Below are 11,529 nucleotides of genomic sequence, written 5' to 3'. Positions count from 1 at the left end.
CTTCCTTCCTTCCTTCCTTCCTTCCTTCCTTCCAATTTATTAGCTGCCCAACTCCAATGGACTCTGGCAGCTAATTTACCAGCACACCACTAGTTTACTAGTTTAATATCAGGTGTCTTGTTCATTTATTAAAAGTATTTTAGTCTGTTATTCATGCTAGATTCAGGACAATGTACCAGAGGCATAAAAGCAAAAAATATATTACAATGCAATGTAGTAACAAAAAAACTCATCAGAAAATAATGTAAAAGCATAACAATAATTGAATAATCTAATTGAAAGGCATTGTATTTTTCATCAGCTATTGATGACATTTAACATAGTTAATATACCTATTTCAACCAGGAAGCCACCACCTACGGCTAGACCTAAAAGGAGCTGAAATCCCTCTCATATTTCTTGGATAAGCACAAGCAACTCGTAGTTCTGCTCTGGAGCAACAAGGAAAGTACAGTAATCCTTGATTGTTGATTTGGAATAATCAAAAGCAAAGCAAAAGAAAACACAAAAATAAAGCCAAAACAAACAAAGCTTCATTATTATGATAGTAGAACAACAATGAAGTCAAACAAAAAAACAATATTTAGTTATATTTGATTAAGCAATGTGACCTAATAGGCAGAAGATTCTGCTAAAAAGTGGTTTGGTTGATACCTAGAAAACCAATGAGGGCTTACTTTCTCTTAGGAAGTTGAGCTGAGGAAAGAGATCTAAGTTCTGTAAAAAGATGACAGAAGCTAATGGGAGTTGGCTATAGCCTAATGTTCAAGGATAGTGTTCTGGTGAACCCAGAGATCAAGTCAAACAAAAATCTTCTTGTAATAGATAGCATATGGAATGTGTTGATAAACAATCACACTGATGGCTTTCCAATTAACCGGAATTAAAAGGGAAGTGGATAAATCAGGGTAGATAATGTGGTCAGTGATAACGTGATCCGTGACTCTTTGGAGCCTTGAGATTTAGTTGCACTGAATATAGTTGCTGGGGAGGGGACAACAGGATGGGAGGGGTATCGATCCCTTTTTCTGAGCTTTTTCTGAGCCATTGTGCTCTTCTGATGCTCTTCTGAAGTAGTAGATCTTTGCTTCTGGGTTCTTCCAGGCTCTCTTTTTGATTATGATAAAAATCCAAAAGAATAAATCCTGTCCTCCTATTTGTGCAAGACTGGCACATGCAGGATTAAACATTTTTTCTGTTAAAAATATTTTGCAGTGCACTTTAGCTAAATTCAAATAGACCTCAGTTCCAGTGCTTTCAAGCTGGATGTATCTGGTGTCTCATGACTGTTTTCACGGTCAAAATCGCAAGAGATTACAAAAATGTTTAATAATTATGGCTTATTATCTGAATGCCTAAGATACAGAGCCCTCATTATGTCTTCCATGGAGCACTGCTGTTTATTCCTCTTGATTGTCTGAAGATCCCGCATGTCTTCCTAGTCATTTGCGCAATGCTATCTGCTATGAACATGAATTGCAAATAAGCATTCTGTACCATTAATAGGAAGAATGCTACAGATGCTTTTCACAACAGAGAAGGAAAGATTTTTGTATCTTTTTTGTTGATGTTAAATAAAAATAAAACTATGATTCTGCTATGGCAGGGAGTAGGCATGCTCTAACCTTGGCTTCTTTCCAAGCGCTTTGGTATTCTGCAATCCAATCACGACTTGTGACTTTCTGATCAATACGGAAATACTCCACCCAGCCATTTCTGTTATCTGCCTCTGCCTTCAGAGGTTGTTCATGAGTAGAAGACCTCAGATGCTCTTTTTCAGGACATCCAGTTGCCTTCAGACTATGCTGCCCTCTTTGTGAAGTTCGCCAAACCCTGGCACTCAGTGGTGCTTCTCTGGGGGGATGCAGCCAGATTGATTTACCATTAACAAGAAGAGGGTTTGGATTGGAGCTGCTTTCCAAAGTTGGCACCTGGTCTTGATTGTAATTATATTTTCGTTCCTGGCTACTATTTTCTCTTGGCAATGGTCTTGGAGAAGGGTGCCTTGGCAAGCCAGTCACATATTGTTTTTTGCTCATTTTTTCTTGAGGGGTGGCTACACAGGTGCTATGGAAGTTGGACTGTGTGCAGTCAGTTCCTGTGTTCTCACTGCCAAGAGGACATTTCCATCCACACGTCTTCTGTGCTCCTGCATACAGCTCTTCTAACGTGTTCATGCCAGAAGTGGAATAGGTTTTGATACAATCAAGAATGAAACTGTTCTGTTCTAGTGACGTCACTTTAGGAAGAGTGCATCTAGAAACCATTTTTGGTGGCTCAGACAAGTTTAAGATTCTTCGACGGCTGTGCAGCATTCCACATCTCTCTTTGTCTTGAAGTTGATGCTTGCTTTCTAGTGGTCCTGGAAAGGTAGATCTTGACAGTTGGCAGTTAGATTGACAGTAGTCTTCACCTGAACAAGAATCTGGATTCATGTAAACATTTCCAAAACCAATTGTGTTGCTTGTTATATCTTCTAGAATATCCTCAAAGGCTTCACTGATGGTTGGGAGAGGCTTTGCTAAGCTCAGCCTTATCCGGGGAGCCATTACTGAAAAGAATATGCAGGATATCATTAACCAATGTGAATGCATCACAACGATGTTACTGGAACCATTACATTTTGTAAGCAATATATTACATTAATGTAAACCTCCTTCTTATGGAAGCAATAAGCATAAATGAATTAATTTTATTTAGAATAAGCTTTTGTCTTATTGTTTTTTATTTTTTTTTGCAGAGTTATATTATGTATTCTTTTTTTTTTCTTATTGCAGACAGCTTTTTATAGGATACCCACACACCTGTCTTTTTTGTATGTATGTGAATATCTGCACTTCTTTCAGTCTGGGTTATCACTCTTTCTTCCTTCTCCAGGAACATTTCTCCTTCTCTTAAAACTGGGTAGGCAATGTTATTGCAACAGGGTCAGGGTAGCATTTATATACATTTTTCAGCAGATGTGTGGTTCATCAGCAATATGCCATGACACCAGGTTTCTGAAGAACATTCCCACCTAACAACTGCATGTTTTGCCACTGCCTTTTAGGGAAGCCAAGGCAGGGACCTATTATACAACTGTGTGATACCACTGACTGAACCGGGTTCCCAGGTTCTACCAGTAATATCAAGCTCTAATTTTATTATGAGCTACTATAAAAACCATTAGAGTTGAACATATTTTACACATAAGAAAGAAATTATTTCATCCATGGTCCTGGCATATATCCCACAACCTGCTTTTTCTCTACACCCATTCTTTAAAAGTTGAAATCCCACATTTTTAAGGGAGCAATGTTTCTCCATTCCTGATTTTGTCCTAATAACCTTCAGTGCCCTAACACACACACACACACACATACTCATTCCCTCCCTTATATTCTGTGCCTAAAATATCCCAACTGTGTTGTTCTCAACCTACTGATAAACTAATTCTGGCTTATTAGAGCTGGGTTGATTCTTTAGGATTAAGCCAAGAAACAACCATGCAGGGTAGGGTGAAGAGTGTTTAAAATATTATTAATTAAAAGACAGGAGCTAGAAACAAATGCGTTCATCGAGGGCTCTTTTTCAGACTCCAACTAACTACCCATGTCATCTTCCAGAATATATTTTTTTAATTCCTTCCAACTACTCTTTTTCCCCTGTAAAAGTCAATCAGCATTCATTGGGCAGTGGGTGTTACATCTCTCAAATCTATTTTTCATTCTAAAGGTCCTACTTTGGACACAATATGTGAAGAGCTAGCCCTCTGGAGAAGGCTCTGATGCTGGGAAAGGTGAAAGGAAAGAGAAGAAAAGGACAACTAGCAGGTGCATCATTGGAAGATCTGAAAGACCAGGTTAGGGATAGATAGTCATAGAGAAAATATATCTATGTGGTTGCTAGAAGTAAAAAATGACTTGATGGCACATAATCTATATCTATCTATCTCTAATCTATCTAGAAGTAACACTTGGATATTTGAATTCATTCTGAGTATCTATTAGCCTTCCTTCATGTGGAGATACTAGCTGGGAATTACAGGACCTGCAGTCCCAACAGCTGGTGGGCAATTGTGGAATATGTGAAAAAGCTGAGCAAATTTTAGGGATGGCATAAGATACAATTCAGAAATATCAGCAACCAATATCTCACCAAACCACTCTGCAAATTTTAATCTATTCAATCATCTAAGAAAAAAAACACAATGGGGTCATCAAAGTACAGTTCCTAGAAGTGCTTTAGAGTGGACAACTCCTAGCATTAATAGATAAAAGGTGTGGCACGATAAACAATCCATTAACGAAGCAGGTCAGTTACACAATAAAAGCCTCATCTAGAAATTCTAAAATCATTTCTGAAAGCCAATTTCATATTTAAATCAAATTTGTTGGGAACATTCCCCTTAGAATGGCTCACCCTTTCTCACTCATGTACTTTGGGGCTAAAGATCTTGCAACTTTCTCCTTTAAATAATACATCACTTATTAACTCATTGATATCTTCCAGACAGCCACATTAAAATGTGCCAGCTACCCAACAATCCTTGAGTTAGGAGAAAAGTATGTCAACATAAATTGTGCTGCCTCCATTGTTAATTCCTAAATTGCAACAGTATTAAAATAGTTCTTCCACATCTTTTGTGGTCCAAGGTAAAGAAGGAGATTGGTGGATTCTCTTGGCTTTGTTTCCCCCACATGTCAGTGGGGAAAGAACCACCAGTTGCTCTCCCCAATAGGCAGAGTTGGGTGTGTATAGGTAGTGTCTGGCCACTTGATAAATTGTGATTACTAGGTGTAGTAGGGTGTGCAAGGTAAAATATGAAGAAATGCCTCTGATGCTCCTGATTGGCACAACACTACTTCCACACCAATAACCTGTCAGGATATTTTTAGCATGAGTCTAACGTTCTTCTGAAAAAGCTCTAAACCCACATCCAAAAATAGCCTGATCACAGGCACAGAGGAGGCTACAGGATGAAGTGGGAGATAATGATTACAAGCAACTTTTGTCCTTGACAGGTCCTGCTGGAAAAGAATGGCAGTGCTGGCACAAAGTGACAGAGGAGTGTTCTGTAGAAGTGCCCAGTAGACAACCATGCAGAACATGCCATTGAGACTGATCCTTGCCTAATAACAAGTCATCAAAATGACACAAAATAGTGTAGGCAAAATGATGCCCCTTCCAAAGTAGTGAAAACAATAAAAAATACAGCCATGTAATATCCTTTGTCAGCAGAAGCAATGGAAAACCCATAATGCACCCAATGTTGACAGAACTAGCAACATCCAGCTCTCTTGGTTAGTTTAAATCAACCTGCTGTGCATCAGACCTAGAGCTCTTTCAAAAGATGCTAAAGCCATGCTTCTAAGGAGCTTGGGGAAGAGCCATCAAGTGCTTTGGAAAGTACAGATCAGGTATTCTGTTGGCAAATGCAGCTGTGGATACCAGGTCAAAATGACCACAGAGAGGGTGGATACGGGCATGTCTACAGCGGCTTAAAGTGGTGCCTGGCCCAATAAGCCACTCAAAGTCCCCAGCAATGGATCACATATAAATTATAGTAAATAGAGAGACAGATGTGCAGGACATGCGCAGCAGATCCCAATCCCTGCCCACATCATTGGCAAAGGGTGCCAGATCGTACCCATGACAGAAATAGGGAAAACACTGAAACAGCTTTAATCTGCCTCAGATGTGGGGTGGGGATGAATTGAAGGCAATGCCACAAAGAAAAGGCAGAAAAAGAAGTTTCCAGAGGATGTTCATGCTGTGAGGAAGACCTCTACCCCCACAACTCTTCAAAGGTGAACACAAAATAACTTTTAAAAAACCCATTTGTTCCAGGGAGGTTTTGAAGCATCTTGATCCAGTGCTGTCAAACTAGCTTTTTAGTTATTTAAAAGAAAAATACCATTTGCCTTTAAGAAACCCTCAGAATTCATTCACCGTGATAAATGCTGGTCCTTGCCATTTAAACTATCCAGCTAAACTGGAGAAAAGGCAGACCTGGCTTATCACATCCATTATCTCAGTGGTATTTTCTTATCTACCTGCTCTGGTCCAAAAGTCTGAAGTAGTCCTACTACAGAACAGAGGCAGTTAGGAAATTTTCAGATGGCTGAAAAGCTAACTTTTAACAATGCTCGATGATGGTAAATAGTAATTATCTTTGGTGATGAGGAAATGGCCTGATGAGCGAGCAAAAAAAAAAAAAGGCAGTAAGTTTAATATTGACAGGTGAAAAAAATGAAGTCAAAAGAAACCGAATCTGTTCTCTTCATTTCTTTATTTCACCCATTCATTCACGGTGACTGCTCTAACCCAGCCTTAATTGGTCTTTCCACATCCTGTACTAAGCACAGAGCACAATCATAAGCCATTCTGAAATCAACAGAACTGACAAATAGGGCGAACAGAGTGAAGGCACATAGGCTCCGTAGCTCCTGAAATGGTCTGCTGGTAACGGTTCTCTTGGGCTTCCTCCTCCCTTGGCCACACAAATAGCCAGCACACCCAAGTGGCATTAGTGTCCATACCTGGACTTGGTGTTTCCTCCCCTGGAGCTCTCCATTCCAATCACTACATTCATGAGAACTGAGCACAGATCCCAGTGAAATGCCCTCTTTCTTACCTGGATATGTTTGTTTCAAATACAGCTTGGCTGTTTCCAAACCTCCAGGTTCAGTGTCTCTCCTGCACTGCCTGTTCTCCTTGACTTCAGTACTGAATATGTGCTGTCTAAACCAAGACTGAACATCAGGGTAGTGGCTTCCAGTCAGCTGATTCAGCTGCTTTTTGGTTGTGGTTGCTAAATATAGATTGGTATATGTCATTCTGTTCCCTAAGAATTCTAATTTGATAAGTGCCTTGTGTTACTGGAAAGACTCAAAGCAGGGAATTGGGGAGACAACTTTCAGATAATCTCCATGACAAATAAATCATTGTCCCCTGGCACAATAAAAGCATTAGGTTATGCTTTATACTCTGAATTATTCAGTAGGTCTGGTGCACCAGAAATGATGCACTGCATTTGCATCCGTGGGAAGCAGTTAGCAATGCATCAAGCTAAATTCCAAGCTGCTCCATCAGCAGATGTAAGGCAGCATCATTGCTAAAAATGTAATTAACAGGTGTTCTGTTTCTATGATCAAATAATGGGATGGGACTAAAGCCATGCGTCTGTATTTCCTAATCTGTAAAAAGAGTTTCCATGTAAACTATGTAAATCTCCCCATTCAGATATGGAGGAACCTGTTAATACTATGCTGGCTATAACAAGTAGACTGCCATGACTGAGGGGTCTGGATCATATTGGTCTCCACCCTTCAAAGTCCTAGCCACTCTCTGCCCAATCCTTCCTTCCTTCCTTCCTTCCTTCCTTCCTTCCTTCCTTCCTTCCTTCCTTCCTTCCTTCCTTCCTTCCTTCCTTCCTTCCTTCCTTCCTTCCTTCCTCTTTCCCCAACACTCTCTTTCCCCATCCTCCAGTTTTCTCTCTCTGTTGTCTTTGTCCCTCTCCAAGCAGTCCCTTTCTACTCTGGAAAAGCTTGAGCATTCAACTTTTCATATGCCTGGATCTCTTCGTTTAGGATTTAGCCTCAAAAAGGTTAATTCTTATTGTATTGAATGAACTGGTACAAAATGGTGGATGAGCTGCAATCTACATTTTCACCTCTTTGGCACAAACCAAAAAAGAAGAGTTGGTTACATTCTGAAGTAGCCTTCCCTGTACAGTGATGAAGGATATGACATAGTGTTCCCATTTGTTAGCAAAGGAAGTAGTACTTTCAATCTCAAGGTGAAATCACTTTGACTTTCTTTAGGCATTAAGGTCTGTGGGCTACGTCAAGCTAGTTTTGCTCACTTGAAATACACCCTTAATCAAAATTATGGGCAATGAAAAGGGAGCAAGGGTGGGGGCAGATGACAAAATATGTGTGATGACATCATCATGCAATGCTACAACTTCCAAACTAGTGTCAGATGATGGGATGAAAGTACATAATCACAGCATTTACCCGATGACAAACTGCACACATGCCGCTCTCTGAATTTCCTGCAATACACACGGCTTTGAACTTGTTTTCTTTTTTCTGGCATTATTGTGCAAGATTCCCAAACTAGAAAAAATAAATTTAAGAATAAGTTCTTTTTCACATTAAAATAATATCCTTCCATTATTTTTTCCCGAAAAACACTTTTAGTAAGACTTTGGTAATATGCAAATTTATATGCAGCATCATTTCAGCATGTTGTTACATACTGTATGTCTACTCAGAAGTAAATTCATATTAGTTCAGTAGGGCTTATTTCCATTAAGTGGATATAGAAATGAGCATTAATTGATTAAAGGATAGACTAACTGCCCTAGTTATAATTTTTATTGATCTGCATTCAGAAATAATGCATTACATATAAAATAATGAAACATTTTCTCTATATATCTCTGCTTCTTTTAATTATTGATGGCCTAAAAGCATTTTAAAATGTTTTTAGTGTCACATGCATATTTAAAAAGGCATTCTGTTTGCATCCAAAGCATTTTTTTCAGCTAGAATAAAAGAGGCTTTTATTTACCTCGGCTTTTCTCCTTGGTTTCTTTAAATGGTCAGCAAAATAGTTGACTGAACCTCTGAAAAATTCCTTGCCCTAATGCCTGAAGATGAAGAATGTATCAGTATTTATACTCTTTTCAAATACAATAAATCAGCCTGAGTACTAATGGCACTGATGCAACAGCCTGGGCCATGCTGGTTCAAACAAGCAGATAACTAGTTAATAGACCTGGAACAACAGGGCTATCCTTTAACTTGTAATTCTCCAGATATTTGCTTTGATTTCTAAGAGCCAATGTGGTAAATGAGTAAAGGATGCATTCTTAAGATACTCACCGTATCCTTTAGTCTGAATAGAAAATATGTGTACCATTGGTATCATGATTTGTCTTGCTGTTCCCTCCCCCCCCCCCTGCACACACACCCCAGATCAGCTGGGCTCAAATTGGCCTTCTTTTGTATTAGGGAGAGTTTGAGTAGAAGAATGGATGCTTTAAGCTTTGCTGATGGTTAAAACACCCATTTCTCTCCCCAAACCCTTCCCCAAAATGTTATAGGCCATTAACATTAGCCTGATACAAAAATTAAAATGAAAGAGTAAAAATACAAATGAAAATGAATAGAAAGAAATTCACATCAGAATAGGTGTATTTTTTATTTTTATTATTATTATTTAAATGTATAGGCCACCTGACTCCCAGCAGTTCTGGGTGGCTTGTTGTTGTTGGTTGTTTATTTGTTCAGTCGCTTCCGACTCTTCGTGACTTCATGGACCAGCCCACGCCAGAGCTTCCTGTCGGTCGTCAACACCCCCAGCTCCCCCAGGGACAAGTCCGTCACCTCTAGAATATCATCTACCCATCTTGCCCTTGGTCGGCCCCTCTTCCTTTTGCCTTCCACTCTCCCTAGCATCAGCATCTTCTCCAGGGTGTCCTGTCTTCTCATAATGTGGCCAAAGTATTTCAGTTTGCCTTTAATATCATTCCCTCAAGTGAGCAGTCTGGCTTTATTTCTTGGAGTACAGACTGGTTTGATCTTCTTTCAGTCCAAGGCACTCTCAGAATTTTCCTCCAACACCACAGTTCCAAAGCATCGATCTTCCTTCTCTCAGCCTTCCTTATGGTCCAGCTCTCACAGCCATATGTTACTGGGAATACCATTCTGGGTGGTTTACAAATTGTTAAAAACATTTAAAAACAAAGAACAATACAAAACAAAAACAAAAGTATAAGACAAAAGAACAAAGATGGCAGAGAAAACAAACCCAGAGAGGAATAAGGAAAGGGAAGAAAAGGGGTATCAGTCATCCTTGCCAAAGACCTTCAGGGCACTTAGAAATACCAGTAGGATGGGGTCTGTTTGAATCTTGGGGTGAGCCTCATTCCAAAGGGCAGGCACTGAGTCAGAGAAGATGTGCTTTCGTGGTCCCAATAGATTACCTTTTTTAATTGAAGGAACCCAGAGCATGCCAACCCTGCCAGATTGAACCAGTTGGGCAGACACTATGGGAGACAGGTGGTCCTCAAGTACCAGGCCCTATGCCATGTAGGGCTTTATAGGTAGTGACCAACATCTCTTGAATCACACCTGGAAGCAAACTAGCAACCAGTGCAGCTTACAAAGCAGAGTTGTTGCCATCGCTGCCCATGGTACTGCATTCTAGACCAGCTGAAGCTTCCGAGTGGTCTTCAAGGGCAGCCTTGTGTAGAGCACAATGCAGAAGTCAAGCATGTGGTGACCAGGGCATGAGTGACTGTCTGAAGCCCCCCCACCAGCAAGGACTCAACTAGGACACCAGATGAAGCTGAGCAAAAGCCTTCCGGGCCACAGCTACGACCTGCTCATCAAGCAGGAGCTGTGAGTCCAGGAAGACCCCCAAACTGCACATCACCCTTGAATGGGGAAGTGCAACCCCATCCAAGGTCAAAGGTGGAATGTCTCCAGCTCTGGGCAGTCCACAGCCACTCAGTCTTGGTAAATTGATTCAAAGGTTCCTCCCCATGCAAACCCACACAGCCTCTAGGCACTGGGACAGAATCTCAACAGCCTCACTTGGCCAGCCAAAAGTTGAAAGATATAATTAGGTATCATCTGTCAGGCCCAGCCCAAGAACAATGAAGAGTCAGTCCAAACTCCAGTTCTTTATTTGTTCACATTGTATAGACAGAATCTTGCCAGACTAAAGCTACTCTACTTAACCTAAGGAGAAATAACCGGGGAGACTCTAGGGCGGGGCTATCCTAAATCTCTTCATTTTCCCATCATTGCCTCCTGGACTGTGCCTCCGCTTATCTCCTCCACCTCCTTGGAATGTGCTCCCTCCTTCCTGAGAACCAGTGGCATTGCCAAAATCCACCACAATATCAAACCCCAAACTAGCATATCACTTCATCCAGCAGTTTCATGTAAATGTTGAAAAGGAGGGGAGAGAGAACAGAATTCTGTGGCACCCCATAGAGCCAACTCTGAAGGATACCATGGTCGGTGGTATTGAAAGCTGCCAAAAAATCAAGGAGTACAAGGATGGATGCACCACCACCATTCCGGCTCCACCACAGGCCATCAAGTGCAATCAAAACTGTCTCAGTACTAAATCTTGGCCTGAAACCTGAATGAAATGGGTCTTGATAATCCATTTCCTCCAGGGTTCTCATCAGCTGCAGACCGACAACCTTCTCAATAACCTTCCCCAGGTTTTTGGAGACTGGTCGAATTGAAGACCATTGGGTCCAAACATAGCCTCTTGAAAAGGGGTGCACCACCACCTCTTTCAAGGCTGGGGGCACCACCCCCTCCATCAAAAAGGCCAACACTACAGCATGGACCCAACCACAGTTCACCTCCCTGGCCGCTTTCACAACCTGGGAGAGACCCTGATCCAGTAAACAGGTGGCTGAGCTGACAGAACAGAGAGCCCTGCTCACTTCCTCAGGAGTCACCAGCTCAAACTCACCCCAGATCATACCACCTGACCATACCCCAGACACCATGA

At 41.0% G+C, this 11,529-nt stretch overlaps 1 protein-coding gene across 1 annotated transcript; it reads right to left on the bottom strand.

The window, feature by feature from the left end:
* Positions 1-618: 618 nt before the first annotated feature.
* On the bottom strand, positions 619-6,790 carry LOC134489517 (uncharacterized). Its single transcript, XM_063292250.1, has 2 exons — positions 6,617-6,790; positions 619-2,551 (listed from the first exon to the last, which is right to left on the bottom strand). The coding sequence occupies exon 2, from the start codon at positions 2,547-2,549 to the stop codon at positions 1,587-1,589; it is 963 nt and encodes a 320-aa protein (XP_063148320.1). The 5' UTR covers positions 2,550-2,551; positions 6,617-6,790; the 3' UTR covers positions 619-1,586.
* Positions 6,791-11,529: the final 4,739 nt, after the last annotated feature.

This window comes from Candoia aspera, chromosome 2 (genome assembly GCF_035149785.1).
Source record: "Candoia aspera isolate rCanAsp1 chromosome 2, rCanAsp1.hap2, whole genome shotgun sequence".
NCBI classification, from domain to species: Eukaryota; Metazoa; Chordata; class Lepidosauria; order Squamata; family Boidae; genus Candoia; species Candoia aspera.
Note: the sequence above shows the minus strand (reverse complement) of the source record. Positions and strands in the feature narration are given on the sequence as shown.